We start from the raw sequence: 19,220 nt of genomic DNA, 5'->3' as shown, positions 1-19,220 counted from the left end.
CGTGGCATCAAGGAGTCATCAAGGAGGAAGGAAAGAATAAGAAAAATTCTCGGAGTAATAATAATAGGTATTCCTCTGCATTTACATGTAGAAGAAACCTAATGAGGGATTAAGAGCACAGGTGCTCCTTTTGGACATCCAAGTTTGCCAACAGAAGATCTCCATTCTTGGGGCATTGCAAACACTTTCTACCAGGAAATGCATAGCAATTACTTCCGTCAAGATTGTGTTACAGGAGGCTGTCACTCAACCTTGAAGGAAGGCAAACTTTCTTCAAGTCAAGCTATTTTACCCATTTACATTTTAGTGTAGTCTCCTGCATTGTATTTTGATGGACATTTCTGTGACATTTGGATATTTACTGAATCCCAGCCAATTTAAAGACTTAGTATTGACATGTTCTTTCTATTTCAAGAATATCCTCTCTCACTCTCACCTCCCTGCCCTTCTGCTCTTCTGCTCTTTCTGAGTTGATGTTATTCCAATATCTTCAGCAGCTTACTCCAGAACCACACTACTGTTACATTTCCAGGTTGCAGTCGGTGTCACATTTTCCAGTCACAGACATTACACAAACCACTGTGCTGGACTTCTCGATGGAAGAAAAAAAGTTGGATTCACTCATTCAGATCAATATAAACTTCCTTAAGGAAATCGAAGGTGAGTGATCCAAGCATTGAGGCTCAAAATAAATGAAACAATAAAGAAAAAGTTAATGTGACAAAAGGACAGGCAAAGAAGGTAAAAAGGACCTGATAAAGATAGCACATATGAAAAAGAAGTGGTATATGTCTCACTGTTACAGTTACACACAACTCACCCATCTCATGTGCTAAGTCTCTTCCATCACTCTTGAGAAAAAGTTGTGCTCACTCACTGGTGTGGGATGGGAGGTGTGTTGGGGGTTGGGAGAGACAGGTAGACATAACAAGACAAGAGAGTGGGAATGAGAATAGGAATGTGAATGCTGCATTTCTCAGCAACCAGCAGGGACCCGTGGATCTAAAACCCTCCCTTTGTTTGGGCAGTGTATAAGCAATTAGTATAGTATTAATACGTCATTGCGGTACGATTTCTTATCTTCAACGATAAAAGTCCTTCTTCGCCATGGGAGATAACATCGTGGGTTCTGAAATAATACACCGCTTTAATAATGAACGTTAGTGTTACGGATTCGTCACTTCCGTTGTTGTGGTTTTCATCCACTGTAAACATTTTTGATTCCATGTACTATTATTGTTGTCGTTTAAGGGAAAATGGAGATTATTATTTTCAAAAGGTAAAAAGTTAATGTTTTAAATGAAACTGGTACCGGACGACGACAAAGAGGAAGAGGAGAGAGAAAAGGCGGAGCGAGTGAGTCGGACAAGAAGCCTCGCTGCTTCGAGGTCTGGAGCGAATGATTGGCGAACGAGAGTCACGAGTGAACTTTGGGTTTCCCAGGAAAGGGATTCCTGCGACAGAGTTGTTATCGCTGTGACAGATCAACCTGCGTGTCAGGTTTTGCGGTTGATTCCGAGGAGAATCATCGTAGTACCGTTACGCCTCGAGAATGGGCCGTCGGCCATTTTGACTCGCGCGCTTTGCGCTTTGCTCAAGGTTTTTCACTTCGCTTCAAACCATTTTCACCGCATTCAGATGTTAATCTGGTGTGTGTGTGTGTGTGCAACGTGGCTTTTGAGTTGGAAATCTGCGGTTCGCCGAGTGGGAGCCGTGGAACGTCCATACCTGAGGGTGTGATTTCCCAGTCGCCTTGAGGGCGCATTTACGCAGCTTTGGCAGCGGGACTGTGACTGTCATCCAAAAGGGATTCTGGTCTCGATTAGACATCGTTCTGACGATCGCTGGAGTGGATCGACTTTGGCTTGATGCCGGAATACAGACATTGGGGAATGTCCTTCTTTTCGCTCACTTGGAGCACAGTGAGTTATATTGTACGAACCTGATGGTACCATCATAGGAAATATATATTGGTTGTACAATTGATTACCATTGTTTTTGTGTTGTTATTCTTGTGTGACCTTAATACAATATTTGTTTGTTGGTAACAATTGGTGTGGTTTCACCATTGATCTTTGACACAGAATAACACATCTTTCTGCCGTGACTCCTCTCGGGGCTCGGAGGTATACCGTGACCAGGGGGTTTGGGGAGGAGCATGTAACAGAAATTGGGGGCTCGTCTTTGCTGACAAAATTCCCAAATCTCGTCTGAGATTAAATTCCCTAATATTCGTCCGGGATAGAATTCCCTAACATTCCCAAAATTCCCAAATTTGGAATTTTTCTAACATTCCCAAATTTTTCAAAAAAATTGGAAAATTTTTGTGTGAAGGTTAACAGGTGCTAACTAGTAGTCACCATGGTGTTTGACGCAGAAATGTTTGCGGCGTCCCCTAATGAGGCACAGTTCCAAGCGTTAAAAAGATCGGAACTCTTGATATTGGCCAAACATTTCAACTTGGAGGTCCGAGTTAATATGAAGAAAGCAGAGTTGCAGACATTGGTGGTAGAATCTCTGGTGGGACAAGGAACATGGAAAGAGGTAGCCTTGGATTGGTTACCCGAGGAAAAAGAAAATGTGGAGCTCCGGAAAATGGAGATGCAACTGCAGAGCCAGGAAAGGTTAAAAGCAGAGGAAAGGAGAGCTGAAAAAGAACTCGAGGAAAGAAGAGCAGAGGAAAGAGCAGAGGAAAGGAGAGCTGAAAAAGAACTCGAGGAGAGAAGAGCAGAGGAAAGGGAGAGCTGAAAAAGAACTCGAGGAAAGAAGAGCAGAGGAAAGAGCAGAGGAAAGGAGAGCTGAAGAAGAAAGAAGAGCAGAGGAAAGAGCAGAGGAAAGGAGAGCCGAAAGGGAGTTAAAGGAACGTGACATGGAGTATCAGAAGGAACTTAAACTCAAGGAGCTGGAATTAATGGGAGAACGGAGAGAAGTAGTATCCATGCCGGCGAGTTCGACAACTAGTCAGAACACTTGGGATGTTGGTAGGCATGTGAGGCTAGTTCCACCCTTCAATGAAAAGGAGGTAGCCAAGTTTTTTTTACACTTTGAGAAAGTGGCTCAAATGCTAAAATGGCCCTGAGGGGTCCTGGACTATGTTAGTGCAAAGTGTTCTGGTGGGTAAAGCTCAAGATATCTATTCGGCTTTACCGATTGACCAATGTGCAGATTATGAGATAGTGAAGAAAACCATTCTCAAAGCCTATGAATTGGTCCCTGAAGCTTACCGGCAAAAATTCAGGAATGCCAGGAAGAGGGAGAGTGAGACCCATGTGGAGTTTGACAGAATGAAGGAAACCATGTTTGATTGGTGGTGTGACTCGAAGGGGATTGGGAAAGACTTCAACCTGTTGCGACAATTGATCTTGGTGGAGGAATTCAAACAGTGTGTCCACGCGGACATTAATGTACATCTGGGTGAAAAGAAAGTACCAGAGTTGTATGAGGCAGCAACCGTGGCAGATGACTATGCCTTGACACACAGGATGGGGTTCCACAAACCTAACTTCCCACCTAGAGTTAGCCAGGGGAGTTATGGTAAATCAGGGGTGGAGAACAAATATTCATGGAGGCGGCCTAGAGATGACTAAGGGGACAAATCTGATACCGCGACTTTTATGGATCAGAAGACTACAGTTCCAAGACAGACTTATCTTCCGGGGGGCCCGAGGCAGACCACGAGTTTTTCCTCCGGGCCTACTTGCGCTTTTTGCAAGAAACCTGGGCATTTGATGTCCCAATGTTACGCCCTGAAAAGGAAAAATCAGGAGCGGAATCAGACTAGTACAACTCCGAATGCATTGGCCAATGTGAGAAATCGTCCTTGGAGGACAGTGCCTTGTGAAGGTTCCCATGCCAAATTTACGGCATCACAGAACGACCTTGTTCAAGAGGGTTACAAACCTTTTATTTCAGAGGGGTTTGTGTCACTGGATGGAGACTTAACGAACCAGAGACCTGTTAGGGTATTGAGGGACACAGGAGCACATCAATCTTTGATGCTTGAGGGCATTTTGCCATTGTCAGAGAAGACGGCAACTGGTGTTAGTGTTCTTTTACAGGGGGTTGGTGGCTATGTTAAAGCTCCACTTCATGTCATCCATTTGAAGGCTGATTTGGTGTCAGGTCCGGTCACCGTAGGTTTACAAGCCACTCTTCCTGCAGAGGGAATCTCTTTTATTATCGGGAATGATTTGGCCGGTGGTCGAGTTTCTCGTAATCCAATGTTGGTTGAAAAGCCCAGTATGGAAAATAACACCGCACAGTTAGAGCAGGAGATTCCGGGTATCTTTCCATCCTGTGCAGTGTGCAGTGACTCGTGCTATGGGTAGGAAGCGCTCTGAAGAGAAGGAGAAGGAAGGCGATGTGGGTTTGGGTTCCTTAGAGGTATTGGAAGAAAATTCTGAAAGAGGTAAGGAAAAGGTGGCATCTGGAACCAAAGAGGAAATGGAGTGTCCGTCGGAGACATCTGGGAGCGAGGTTGAGCAAACGGTGCTGGTCCGAAAGAGACTTGTTGAAGAACAACACGGAGATTCGGAGATCCGGAGTTTCATTGGTAAAGCCGTTACAGAGGAAGAGGCTATGAAAATACCTGTTGGTTACTTCATGAAAGGGGAAATACTCATGAGAAAATTGAGACCACCGGAGGTGCCAGCAAACGATGAGTGGAAAGTTCATCACCAAATTGTGGTGCCACCGCCGTACCGGAAGGAGATATTGAGTTTGGCGCATGAGACACCTTTGGCCAGGCACCTTGGAGTGAACAAGACCTGTGACAGAATATTGGTACATTTTTTTCTGGCCAGGATTGCGACATGATGTGGCGGATTTCTGTAAATCTTGCCACTCTTGCCAGATGGTGGGAAAACCTAATCAGAAAGTCCCATCCGCACCTTTAAAACCCATTCCAGCTTTTGAAGAGCCATTCAGCCGTGTCATTATTGACTGTGTAGGCCCTTTACCTAAAACTAAGGCTGGACATCAGTATTTGTTGACCATCATGTGCGCTTCCACAAGGTTCCCAGAGGCAGTGCCTCTTAGGAAAATTACTGCGGCAGTTATTGCGAAGGCCTTGATTAAATTTTTCACTTTGGTTGGCCTACCTAAGGTCATCCAGTCTGATCAGGGTTACAATTTCATGTCAACACATTTTCAGCAAGTGGTATACCTGTTGGGAGTGGAGCAAGTAAGATCAAGTACTTACCATCCCGAGAGCCAAGGGGCCTTGGAAAGGTTTCACCAGACATTGAAGAATATGATCAGAACGTATTGTTTTGAATGTGACAAGGATTGGGATGAAGGAATACCCTTATTGTTGTTTGCTACGAGGGAATCTGTTCAGGAGTCATTGGGGTTCAGTCCTTTTGAACTTGTGTTTGGACACGCAGTTCGAGGACTGTTGAAATTGGTGAAAGAACAGTGGCTACAGGAGGAGTCACAGTCAACAGTGGTGGAGTATGTGTCAACGGTTAGGCACAGATTGGCAAAGGCTTGTGAAGTTGCGATGGAAAACTTGAAAGTGACACAGGACAAAATGAAAGTGAGACATGACAATAAATCTCAGATACGAAATTTCAGTCCTGAGGCCCGAGTGTTAGTGTTGCTCCCTGTTCCAAGTCAGCCACTACAGGCTAGGTATTTTGGTCCTTATGCAATCGAAAGGAGGGTTAATGAAACAGATTACGTGGTGACAACTCCCGACCGACGGAAAAAGCGGCAGCTGTGTCATGTCAACCGACTGAAAAAATATTAAGAGAGGAAGCCTGTGGGGAAAATGGTTCCCGTCTCACCTGTCGTGCCTGTAGTCGGGGTGCAAGAGAATCCAGAGGTTGACGCTGGTGTGAAGTTTGATAACTTTGATGACCAGGCTTGTCCCAGATTGACGAACACAGAAGTGTTGAGTCATTTAGATGAGAAATTAGGTCATTTGACAAGGGAACAACAAGGACAACTTTCCAGCCTAATTTTTGAGTTTGCACATTTGTTCACAGATGTACCTGGTCGTACTGACTTGGTATATCATGATATTGAGGTGGGGGAAGCCACTCCTGTGAAGCAACACCCCTATCGGATGATCCCTGTGAAGATGGAGTATCTTCGGAAGGAGGTTCAGTATATGTTGGAAAATGACATCATCGAACCAAGCAGCAGTGAATGGAGCTCACCATGTGTGTTGGTTCCAAAACCCGATGGCAGTTTTCACTGTTGTGCGGATTTAAAACGGGTTAATGCAGTGACCAAGACCGACTCATATCCCATCCCGAGGATTGATGACTGTATTGATAGAATAGGCCCAGCTAAATTTGTAACTAAATTTGACTTGCTGAAAGGATATTGGCAGATTCCTCTTACTGATAGAGCCAAGGAAATCTCGGCTTTAGTCACACCAAATGGGTTGTATCAGTACAAGGTTCTTCCCTTTGGATTAAAAAACGGGCCTGCTACATTTTAACGGCTGATTAATAAGCTTATTGCAGACCTTGAGGGGGTGGAGGCTTATCTGGATGATGTCATCATCCACACTATGACCATGGAAGATCATATTAAACAAATTCTTGCATTTTTCAAGAAACTGACCGAGGCAGGGTTGACCATCAACTTATCTAAGAGTGAGTTTGTAAAGGTACAGGTGGTGTTCCGAGGCCATGTAGTAGGTCAGGGTCAGGTGCAACCGGTGACAGCCAAGATAGAAGCCATTGATCGCTTCCAAGTTCCAAAAGGGAGGAAGGAGCTTATGAGATTCTTGGGTATGGCTGGTTGGTACCGGCGTTTCCGCAGGAATTTTTCTGCTGTGGTAGCCCCTTTAACGAATTTGCTGAGGAAAGAGACCAAGTTTGTTTGGGATGACAAATGTCAGGCAGCCTTTGCCAACGTCAAAGCCATATTAATGAGCTCTCCTGTCCTAGCAGCCCCGGATTTTCAAGCACCTTTCAAGTTGGCCATTGATGCAAGTGATGTGGGGGCTGGGGCAGTTCTATTATAGGAAGATGAGGATGGAGTGGATCACCCGGTGTGCTACTACTCCAAAAAAGTTTAACAAACATCAGGCAAATTATGCCACTGTGGAAAAAGAGACCCTTGCTCTCCTGCTAGCGCTTCAGCATTATGAGGTGTATCTAGGAACTACTACCTTTCCTATAAAGGTCTTCACTGATCACAACCCCTTAACCTTCATTCAAAAAATGAAAAATAAAAATCAGAGGTTGATGAGATGGAGTTTGGCTTTGCAGGAGTTCAACTTGGAAATTGAGCATGTAAAGGGCAGGGACAATGTCGTTGCTGATGCTTTGTCCAGAGTGAACTAACTTTGGAAATCTCTGTCGGTTGTTTGGAAGTTTTGTTGCTTTATTTTGGGGAATATTAATTATTGTTGCTCACGTGAATTGATTAATTTGGGTGTGAGTTTTACTTTTGTTTGTTAAAAGAGTTTTTACCTGCAAAGAAAGTTTTCACGATGTTCAAACTTTCTTTCTTGAGGGGGGGAAGTGTTACGGATTCGTCACTTCCGTTGTTGTGGTTTTCATCCACTGTAAACATTTTTGATTCCAGGTACTATTATTGTTGTCGTTTCAGGGAAAATGGAGATTATTCTTTTCAAAAGGTAAAAAGTTAATGTTTTAAATGAAACTGGAACCGGACGATGACGAAGAAGAAGAGGATAGAGAAAAGGCGGAGCGAGTGATTCGAACAAGAAGACTAACTGCTTCGAGGTCTGGAGCGAACGATTGGTGAACGAGAGTCACGAGTGAACTTTGGGCTTCCCAGGAAAGGGATTCCTGCGACAGAGTTGTTATCGCTGTGACAGATCAACCTGCGTGTCAGGTTTTGCGGTCGATTCTGAGGAGAATCATCATAGTGCCGTTACGCCTCGAGAACGGGCCTTAGGCCATTTTGACTCGCGCGTTTTGCGCTTCGCTCAAGGTTTTTCACTTCGCTTCAAACCATTTTCACCGCATTCAGACGTTAATCTGGTGTGTGTGTGTGCAACGTGGCTTTTGAGTTGGAAATCTGCGGTTCGCCGAGTGGGAGCCGTGGAACGTCCATACCTGAGGGTGTGATTTCCCAGTCGCCTTGAGGGCGCCTTTACGCAGCTTTGGCAGCGGGACTGTGACTGTCATCCGAATGGGATTCTGGTCTCGATTAGACATCGTTCTGACGATCGCTGGAGCGGATCGACTTTGGCTTGATGCCGGAATAGAGACATTGGGGAATGTTCTTCTTCTCGCTCACTTGGGGCACAGTGAGTTATATTGTACGAACCTGATGGTGCCATCATAGGAAATATATATTGGTTGTACAATTGATTACTATCGTTTTTGTGTTGTTAATCTTGTGTGACTTAAATACAATATTTGTTTGTTGGTAACAATTGCTGTGGTTTCACCATTGATCTTTGACACAGAATAACACATCTTTCTGCTGTGACTCCTCTCGGGGCTCGGAGGTACACCGTGACCAGGGGGTTTGGGGAGGAGCACGTAAAAGTTAGTTAGTACAATATTATTGGCCTATACGTACTGTGTCATTGGAAGACCCATGACGCGTATGTTTTCAATATATTTTAACAATCGCTTTGTTTGTGTTTCACACTGAATGAAAAGCGTAAAGGTAGAGCATGGCGATTGTGATAGGTATGATGTATTTTTACCTCCAGTAACTTTGCAGTCACGACGAAGGGATTAGTCTTATGATTAGATTTACTATAATATTAACGTTACGTTACAGTATTGTTATTACGAAAACGATACTTCTGTAAAAAGAAACTTGGGCTAATTCCTTATTCCCGCGATTACCAGTGTATCGTACACCACTTATCATCTATTCCTGAACCATACACCGCTTCAATCGTCATTTAACTTTGCATTCACGACATTGGGATTAAATTGTTTTGGTTATATTTACTACATTATTATTATTGTTAACGTTATTATTATTATTATTATTATTATGAAAATGATACTACTGCATTAAAAATCCTTGGCTAATTCCTTACTCTCATGATTATCAGTACCCTACACCGCTTATCATTGATTCAGGACCATGCACCGCTTCAATCAATTAACTTTGCATTTGTCACATTGGGATTAAAGTGTTCTGGTTATATTTACTATATTAATATTATTATTATTACAAAAATGAAACTACTACATCAAGAAACCTGAGCTTAATTTGTCCGAAGCGGCCTGAAGGTGAGGCATGAAGGCATGAAGCCTAAGGCCTATACGTACTGTGTCGTTGGAAGAGCCGTAACGCCGATGCTTTTGATATTTGATGATCATTTTAACAATCGGTTTGTTTGTGTTTCACACTGGATTAAAAACGTAGAGGTAGAGCATGGCGATTGTGATATATGACACGTTCGACCGCTTCGACGGCGTGTTCGGCCTGAATGGCATATAAATTAAAATGTCGGTCGGTGGAGTCAGTCGTCGTATGCAATAATGACATAGATGTAGTGATGTCGCGTGATGGACGGACATACAATAAACTGCCGCTACTTTAATATATAGATGATGATACGAGCATCCACAAGCATCTACGAGAGGAGAAAAAGGCAAATGATCACGATGCCATTGCTCCATAGAAACACATTATGCATGATATATCACACAATCACTTGTTGAAATTCAATGAAATTACCCATGTTCTCTGTGTTTATGCAGTTTCGAAAATTTCTACAGGAAGGTTGATGAAGCAGCTTGGAGTTACTGAAATGGACCAGAGCAGCGTGAAAAGGCTTTGTAAGTGAAATATGAAGAATGAGGGTGGACTGCATGATGGTAGCTGGTAGTCGTGAGATTTCTTGAAGACTGAAGTAGAGAAGGAGAAAAAGAATGAAGTAGGGAAGAAGGGGAATGAAGTAGAGAAGGAGAAGGGGAATGAAGTAGAGAAGGAGTAGGGGAATTAAGTAGAGAAGGAGAAGGGGAATGAAGTAGAGAAGGAGAAGGGGAATGAAGTAGAGACGGTTGAAGGGAGCCTGGGATCACAGAATCATGAAACAAGTAATATATGATTCATACACCAATCCAGTCTTTCCTATCTTTCCCAATATAATTCACCACTAAAATGTAACTTTTTATCTTCCATTTCCACTTCCGAAGTTTTCCATCTTCCCCCCAATCTGTTACTTTTCCTTCTTCTCCTGCTTCATCAACCCTAACTCACCTTGTACTAATTGCGGTCTAAAGTATTATTGCCTTTCTTTCAGACTTCTTAGCCATGAGTTTCAAACATACAACTGCACTTGGGCAAAGTAAGATCAAGCACAACTGAGCATTCAGCAAATAATAACACACATACAGTCACGTGAAAAAGTAAGTACACCCCATGTAAAGTTTTGACTTTTTCAACATATTTCAACATACAGCTATTTGATCTTCATTTCAACAATATTGATAGATAAAGGTGATATAATATAACAAATATCATGAAACATTTACATTTTGTAGTCCATTATATAATTTAAATAAACATAAATGCAAATTTCGCATGTGGAAAATGTAAGCACACCCTTGGCTCTAATAGGTGGTATTGCCCCCTTTAGCAGAAACAACCTCAAGTAGGCGTTTCTTATAACTGTCTACCAGTCTCTGACATCGACTGGGGGAAATTTTTTCCAACTCCTCCATGCAGAATTATTTCAGCTGTGTGATGTTTGAGGGATTTCTTGCATGCACAGCTCGTTTCAAATCTCCCCACATCTCGAAGGGATTTAGATCAGGGCTTTGACTTGGCCATTCCAGAACCCTCCATTTCTTTCTTTTCAGCCATTCCTTGGTAGATTTACTGGTATGTTTAGGGTCATTGTCATGTTGCATGGTCCACCTTCGGTTGAGCTTCAACTTTCCGACAGATGGCCTCACATTATCCTCAAGCACCCTCTGGTGCAATGAAGAATTAATCGTGGATTATATGATGGTGAGCTGCCCAGGCCCTGATGCAGCAAAGCTGCCCCAAACCATAATATTTCCACCACCATGCTTTACAGTTGGTATCAGGTTCTTTTTGTCAAATGCTGTCTTTGGTTTTCGCCAAACATGTCTTCTGGTACTGTGGCCAAATAGCTCTACCTATGACTCATCTGTCCAGAGCACATTGTTACAGAAGTGCTGGTCTTTGTCTCGGTGTTCATTGGCAAACTTTAGTCTTGCCCTGATGTTCTTTCTGGACAGCAAAGGTTTCCTCCTGGCACACCTCCCATGTAGATCAAATTTATGCAGCCTCTTTCTAATGGTAGACTCGTGCACTTTGACATCAACAGTGGCAAGAGCTACCTGATGACATTCTGGGGTTCTTCGAGACTTCTTTCAGCATCTTGTGGTCTGCTCTCGGGCTGAAATTGCTGGGGCGGCCTGGCCTGAACAAGTTGGCAGTTGTTTGGAATCTTCTCCACTTGTAGATGACCTTCCGGACAGTAGAATGATTGATTTCAAATTGTTTGGAGATCTTTTTAAATCCCTTCCCAGACTCGTAGGCATCTATAACCTTCTTTCTGAAGGCCTCAGAGAGCTCTTTTGATCTAGGCATGGTGATGCCGCACACTTCAACAACAAAGAGCAAACCAAACTAAATGTCTGAGGTTTAAATAAGACAGGTTCCTCCAAGATCCTCTCTAACGATGTTCTAATAATTTGCACCTGAGCTGGTGCACCTGATTCTAATTTTAGGTATTTAAAGTAGTGATAAATGTCGGGGTGTACTTACTTTTTCCACATGCGAAATTTGCATTTATGTTTGTCTAAATTATACAATGGACTACAAAATGTAAATGTTTCATGATATTTGTTATATTATATCACCTTTATCTATCAATATTGTTGAAATGAAGATCAAATAGCTGTATGTTGAAATATGTTGAAAAAGTCAAAACTTTACATGGGGTGTACTTACTTTTTCACGTGACTGTACATATTCATATACTTTCTGCTCATTATGCAGCAAAGCCTGGGTGTAGAAAAGAGAATAATACCAGATTTCTAAGCATGAGAATGAAGTACAATTGGTGCCTGGATATTGAGTCATTGGTCGAATTTCAACAAATGGTAGACCGCTGTGAGTATGACTCATTAATGGATGTCTCGGTGCATTCCAATACTTGCATTCGGTCGTTTGTTAGCTTCCAACAACGACGTGTGATTATTCCTTTTCTATTTTTGGTTCTTTGCATTTTTAAGGTATTAGTGGTATGGGAAAGTGATATTCAGTGACAGTAATGAGTTAATTAAGTGTATATGAATGGATGATGGTTAAGATGCTCAAAATGCTGCCAGACATCCAGACAGTGGTAGCCGCCAGTGGAGTGACGGGTGGTGGTTATTCGGTGAAAGGGCCAAAGGCAAGATTGGACGTTACGTAGTGAAAAAGGAAAGCAGATGACAATGGTAATATGTACCACTGATTAGATTCCATTTTTTTTTTCTATACACAATCGAGGCTCATGAAAGAGCTAACACATTCAACATGAAAACATGCACAGACACATAAAACATACAATGAAGGGAGCGGGAGAAAAGAGGGGGGGGAGAGAGAGAGAGGGAAGCACACAAGCACAACAACAGTAGAGAACAAGGACGTCGGTCGATCGGTGGAAGGGGTGGGGGGGGGGGGGGCTGGGGAGGAGGAAGGGATACACGTTATAAAGCAAATGAACAGAACTAGGAATTTTACGACGAGGAATTTCAGGAAAAAAGTTGGGGATTGAAAGAGGCGGATTTGGGGTGTGTTAAGGGGGGTAGAAAAGATCAAGGTTTTGGATGGGGAAGATAAGAGATGGTGGTGAACAGCTGTTTTAAAGACATGGAGGGAGGAGAGGGATTGTAAATAGTGTGGGAGTTTGTTCCAGAGGTGGGAAAACAGAGGAATGAAAGAGTGAGGGTGAGCAGAGAGTCTTGATTTTGGCAGTTTCACGAGAAGAGGGTTGCAGACAGATCTTGTGCATCCTGTAGGAATATTTGGGGGGCAGAGCACAGACAGAGCTGGGGGAGCAAGGCCGGAGAGGAGGCGGTAGAAGACAGAAAGACCACCTACCTGCCTGCAGTGAGAGAGGAAGGCCCTCAGAATCAGCTTCATCGCGGGAGATTCCAATGATTCTGAATGCTTTGGTTTCAACAGCGTGAAGACGAGCTAGGTGTGAGGCAGGAGTATTCCATTGAGCTGCTGATGAAAGTTTTGGAGGTGGTGCGGAGCTCAGAAGTGCCCAGAAAGGACTTCGCGCGACGGAGGATGCCCAGTCGGCGACTCGGTTTGGAGGCCAGTTTGGAAATGTGGTTTTTCCAGGAAAGATCATGGGAGATAGTGAGACCCCAAAGCTTGAGTAACAGAACTTCTTCAAGAGGATTGTTCAGAAAGTAGATGGGAGGGTTGTCCAGACGGTCTTTTCGGAGAGACAATGTGAGAGTGTGAAATTTGTCAGGATTGAAAGACATGTTCCACTTGTTTGACCAGTTTGTGATCCAGCTGCAGACTGCCGATCTGAGGGTTGAGATATAGGGCAGCAGAGAGTGGAGTCATCAGCAAAGAGATAGAGAGGATTTTCCAGAGAGTCGGAGAGATCCATAATGAAGACCAGAAAAAGCACAGGGCCCAGAACACTGCCTTGAGGAACTCCAGCCTGAACAGAAAGGGTAGATGAGAGAAATCCATTCAGGGCCACACGTTGACTGCGACTGGTGAGGAATTCCACAAGCCATGCGTGGAGGTTTCCATGGATACCACAAGAGGAGAATTTTGTGAGCAGAGTGGCGTGCCAGACCGTAACGAAGGCACGTGATATTTCAAGTGAGACAGCTCTGATTTCCTGTTTGGCATTGAGGACCTCCATCCATTGTTGAGACAGCAGCAGCAGTATGTCCAGAGTAGAATGACCTGGTCTGAATCCAAATTCATGATCCGAGATCAAGCCATTGGAGAAGAGGAAGGATTTGATGTCAGAAGCGATGATTGATTCCATGACCTTGCTGATTATTGAGAGCAGGCTGATTGGTCTGTAGTTGCAAGGATCTGTTTTTACACCTTTTTTGTGTAAATTGGCAATGTTGGCTGATTTCCAAGCAGATGGTGGATGACCTTCAGCAAAAGAGAGGGTGAAGAGAACAGAGAGAGGGTGAGATAGAGCGGAAGAGCAGAATTTTAGGACCCCTGGGCTGATGCCGTCTGGCCCAGTTGCAGGATCAGAGTGAAGGTATGACAGAAACTTCTCCAACTTGTCAACATAGAAGGACACAGATTCCAGGAGCAGCTGGGTTCGACTGGGTAAGGTGGTACAGAGAGAAATGGGTTCGGGACACAAGATTTCCAGGCAAACACAGTGTTGAGGCATTCGGCTTTTTCACGTGCAGTGTCAGCTGTGTAGGCATTTGAGGTATGGGGGATGGGGGGATGGAAGGGGAACAAACACCAGAAACAGATTTGACCAAACGCCACCAGGATTTGGAGGAGGGAGACAGGTTTGAGAGTTAAGACTTGAGAGTGGAGAGATAGTGCTTCCTGACTCTCCTGAGGGTAGACACACACTTGTTCCGAGCTTTGTGAAAGGAACTAAGATTGCCTTCAGTTGGATTGGCCTTCCATGAGGCGAAGGCAAGTTCTTTCATGGCAACTGCCTCGCCACAAGCTTCAGTGTACCATGGACGAAGGGTATGACAACAACTATTTTTTTTAAATCTAAGATTTGCTTTGAATAAGTCAATAAATATTCCACTTCAACAACAAATGCATGACCTCAGCTAAAACTTCAAAATTCCTTCACGCTTTTCGTCTTCTATCACGTGCAGCACACGGCTAGGGGGTTTCCATCATTTGATGCGGGTGCTGATGCAATACCTGCTGTAGGTGAGAACTGGAAGTTGTAATTTGTTCATGGTGCGAGCGATAACTCACTTACTCTTTGCGAAGAACACCATGGGATCGTTACCATCCACCAACTAATGCCATTGCGATTAATGCAGACTCCAACTTGTATACAACAAACAAAAGTATCAGGATGATGATTTTGTGGACTAATACCATGGCTGAATCAGTCCAAACAAAAATTAATGAACATGTTATCCCTCTCCATCACCTCTCCACCCATGCTCATTTATACACACTAATGCATGCTTCTGATATCCCTTGTGACTCTTCCTCATTCATTATTCCTTTACCTTGTCTTTCTGACATCTTCTGCACCCCTCTATCATTTTTATTGACTTGCAGACTTTGGCAGAGGAAGGAAAGGCAAGAAAGTCACCCAGAAGATTGCTCATGAAATCTATTTGCAACAATCTTGTCCAAATATAGAAACAAAGATAACACCAGACTGTTGTGGAATTTTCAGTTAAATCTTTTGGTAGAGTTGACATTATCCCCTACAAAATCAATGAACAAATAAACACAGTACATGATATTTCAACCTTGGACCTTGGACATCATCAGTTGTGTGCTTGGATGAGAACAAATTGCAGGCCAACAGGTCTACCCCCTACAAAACAGTTACGTCAAGACACGTACCTTGCAGTTATGAGGGGGAGTCCAAATGCTTTTCCCCATTTTATAAAACTTCAGCCATTAACATGGCTTTTTCCTCCGACTGACATCAGGAAACTGATCCATTGTTGGGGAAAATTCATGCTTGACCCTGGCTCGAAACGAAAGAAAAGGCATTTGGAGGAAAAACTAACTTCAAAATTGGGGAAAACACTTTTTGGCCTCCCTTGTATGTCATCTACGAAGAATCCACTACAGTGAAAATTGATTCGGTCATGCCAGGTCAAATCCTGGTCACCCTCCAGGTCAAATCCTGGTCATCCTCCAGGTCAAATCCTGGTCACCCTCCAGGTCAAATCATGGTCACCCTCCAGGTCAAATCCTGGACACCCTCCAGGTTAAATCCTGGTCACCCTCCAGGTCAAATCCTGGGCACCCTCCAGGTCAAATCCTGGTCACCCTCCAGGTCAAATCCTGGTCACCCTCCAGGTCAAATCATGGTCACCCTCCAGGTCAAATCCTGGTCACCCTCCAGGTCAAATCCTGGTCACCCTCCAGGTCAAATCCTGGTCACCCTCCAGGTCAAATCCTGGTCACCCTCCAGGTCAAATCCTGGTCACCCTCCAGGTCAAATCCTGGTCACCCTCCAGGTTAAATCCTGGTCACCCTCCAGGTCAAATCCTGATCACCCTCCACGTCAAATCTTGGTCACCCTCCAGGTCAAGTCCTAGCCCCTCATTCTCCCCTGTTATGTCAGACCTATCAACCTTTAAACGTCTCTAATTTGCCTCGAACAATGATTTTGGTGCTGCATTGCTGTGTCTGCAGATGGGCAACCCCTGTCGCTGGACCCCAACTCTGCATACCCAGGGATTGAGATCTCTTCAGACCTCAAGATGGCAACACGCACAGATTCTGAACAATCATACCCAGAACACCCACAAAGGTTTGACTGCTATGCACAAGTCCTGACCAATGAGAGTTTCTCCTCTGGTCGTCACTACTGGGAACTGGATGTGAGGCGGGCCCGTCGGTGTAGAATTGGCATCGCGTGCGACTTTATGGCACGGAAAGGACGAGGCAGGGAGTGCCAACTCGGAGGAAACCCTGAATCATGGTGTATATGGATAAGTAATGATGAATACACGGCTTGGCATGATGGATGCATGACTGAGCTGAATGTGAAAGATGTTCCTGCACGCCTTGGGTTGTGCTTAGACTTTGAGGCGGGTGAACTGGCATGTTATGTAGACTCTCAACTCCTGCATACCTTCCGTGCCAACTTCACAGGGCCCGTCAAACCTGCCCTGGGCATTTATTATTACAATGGTGATTGCTTGCAGATCTGTTCATTGTGACGTCATGACGACAATGAACAAAGACCATTTTGAATGTTGCATTTTTGTGATTAAGAAACAAAAAAGGAAATTGTGTATTTTGAGGCAATTGCTACACTGCACATGTATTTATGTATGAAAATAAATCAATGAATAATCATGCATTTTGACGTTATGCTCCATCATTCCGAAAAAGTCTCAGTGTTTTCACTTTGAATTGAAAAAGTACGGCTGAGGTTTTCGGCTGTGTAGATATCTTGCCTTATTGAGTTGTCTCCTGAATCTTCCAACAGATGAGGTAATATGCACTCTGTAATGAGGAGATCGCCCATAGGATGAAGTGGTTATAAATGTTGGACAGATATTACGTAATGACGTAATTACGTGTCAAACAGATCCAGATGTCTCGCTCCGTATGAGCCCAATTAGTGATGACTAGGATCATGTGACAAGTTAGTAAGGTTAATTATTTAACTTCCTCGTCCCTCTCTCTTTTCCTTTCGACATCTTGGAATGGAATCCCCACTTTACTATCATTTCGCCCTCTATATAATGTGTATGTGTGTGCGGCCATCTGAGGATAATCAGTGATGTTGCAGTTACAAGTGACTTAATTACATAAATATATAGGAGGAAAATAAAATTCCATTCAAGTAACAAAAAATACTTATTTGCTATTAAAAATTGATTTTTCTATCTTATTACACTTTGTCATATCACATGACTCAATCTTGTGATGTGCATCTAATTTGCATATTAATTATCAACTCAAATACATGAAATTTCTAATTTTCATCATAACTTTTGAAGCATTATTGAAATTTGTTCAGATTTCGAGTATGTATGTGTATTTAAAAGAGCTTTACAGTATATCATGAACTACCCGACATACAGTCATGTAAAAAAGTAAGTACACCCCATGTAAAGTTTTGACTTTTTCAACATATTTCAACATACAGCTATTTGATCTTCATTTCAACAATATTGATAGATAAAGGTGATATAATATAACAAATATCATGAAACATTTACATTTTGTAGTCCATTGTATAATTTAAATAAACATAAATGCAAATTTCCCATGTGGAAAAAGTAAGCACACCCTTGGCTCTAATAGGTGGTATTGCCCCCTTGGTAGAAACAACCTCAAGTAGGCGTTTCTTATAACTGTCTACCTGTCTCTGACATCGACTGGGAGAAATTTTTGCCCACTCCTCCATGCAGAATTCTTTCAGCTGTGCGATGTTTGAGGAGTTTCTTGCATGCACAGCTCGTTTCAAATCCCCCCAGAACATCTCGATGGGATTTAGATCCGGGCTTTGACTTGGCCATTCCAGAACCCTCCATTTCTTTCTTTTCAGCCATTCCTTGGTGGATTTACTGGTATGTTTAGGGTCATTGTCATGTTGCAAGGTCCACCTTCGGTTGAGCTTCAACTCTCCGACAGATGGCCTCACATTATCCTCAAGCGACAGCGACAGCGACACGGCGCGCCGTTCCCAGACGCAGGAGTACTCCGTGGTTCAGCGCAGTCAGCGACGAAGTCAGGGCTGCCAAAAAGGAACGATGACGTGCCGAGAGACAGTGGCTGAAGACTGGCCTCACAGTCCATAAACAGTTGTATAACATAGCTAAAAGACTCGTCATAAAAATCATTCTGAAAGCAAAAACGTCATATATTTCTGATCGGATTACTAGGAGCTCCTCCTGCAAGCAACTGTTCAGCATTACCAACCGCCTGCTTGCCACCAAAAATAAATCAGTTCTTCCCACTGTGTTTCCTCAAAACGAACTACCCCAACGCTTCCTGCATTTCTTTCACAATAAAATTCAGTCAATAAGAAACAATCTTGACAAGCAGTCACTCCTTTCCCTGGATGATGCTGAACACTGCTTTCACGTACGACCTCTTAGTTCGTTTACTCCTGTTACTGAGGAAATTGTCAAATATACAATCCTCAAGTCAAACACAAAAACATGTGATCTCGACCCCCTTCCCACCGATTTGTTTATTGAGTGTTTGGACATCCTCCTCCCATTTATTACTGCAGTTATCAATGATTCTCTGACTACGGGTTCATTTCCGCTTCTCTTTAAGCAAGCTCTTGTTAAACCACTTCTTAAAAAGCCCACCCTTGACCTTAACGACATGAAAAATTACCGTCCTATCTCCAACCTGTCTTTCCTGTCAAAGATCACAGAAAGAATTGTGCTATCACAGATGAATGACCATCTAGTTTCAAATAATCTTTTCAATTCTCACCAGTCAGCATATAGACCAGGCCATAGCACCGAGACCGCTCTCCTAAGAATAACCAATGATCTTCTGACCTCTCTTGACTGTGGTAAGGTTTCCGTTCTTGCTCTTTTGGACTTGTCTGCCGCCTTTGACACGATTGACCATAGTGTCTTAATTCGTCGTCT

At 43.4% G+C, this 19,220-nt stretch overlaps 1 protein-coding gene across 1 annotated transcript in view; it reads left to right on the top strand.

The window, feature by feature from the left end:
• The window catches only part of LOC137439735 (tripartite motif-containing protein 14), a 76,281-nt gene extending 59,323 nt beyond the window's left edge, over positions 1-16,958 (top strand). Inside the window, exons 7-9 of the mRNA XM_068135785.2 lie at positions 533-660; positions 9,660-9,737; positions 16,288-16,958. Coding sequence (XP_067991886.2) covers positions 533-660; positions 9,660-9,737; positions 16,288-16,817 — 736 coding nt within the window. The 3' untranslated portion in view covers positions 16,818-16,958. The remainder of the gene's footprint in view (positions 1-532; positions 661-9,659; positions 9,738-16,287) is intronic.
• Positions 16,959-19,220: the final 2,262 nt, after the last annotated feature.

This window comes from Myxine glutinosa, chromosome 1 (genome assembly GCF_964187855.1).
Source record: "Myxine glutinosa chromosome 1, kmMyxGlut1.1, whole genome shotgun sequence".
Lineage (NCBI taxonomy): Eukaryota > Metazoa > Chordata > Myxini > Myxiniformes > Myxinidae > Myxine > Myxine glutinosa.
Note: the sequence above shows the minus strand (reverse complement) of the source record. Positions and strands in the feature narration are given on the sequence as shown.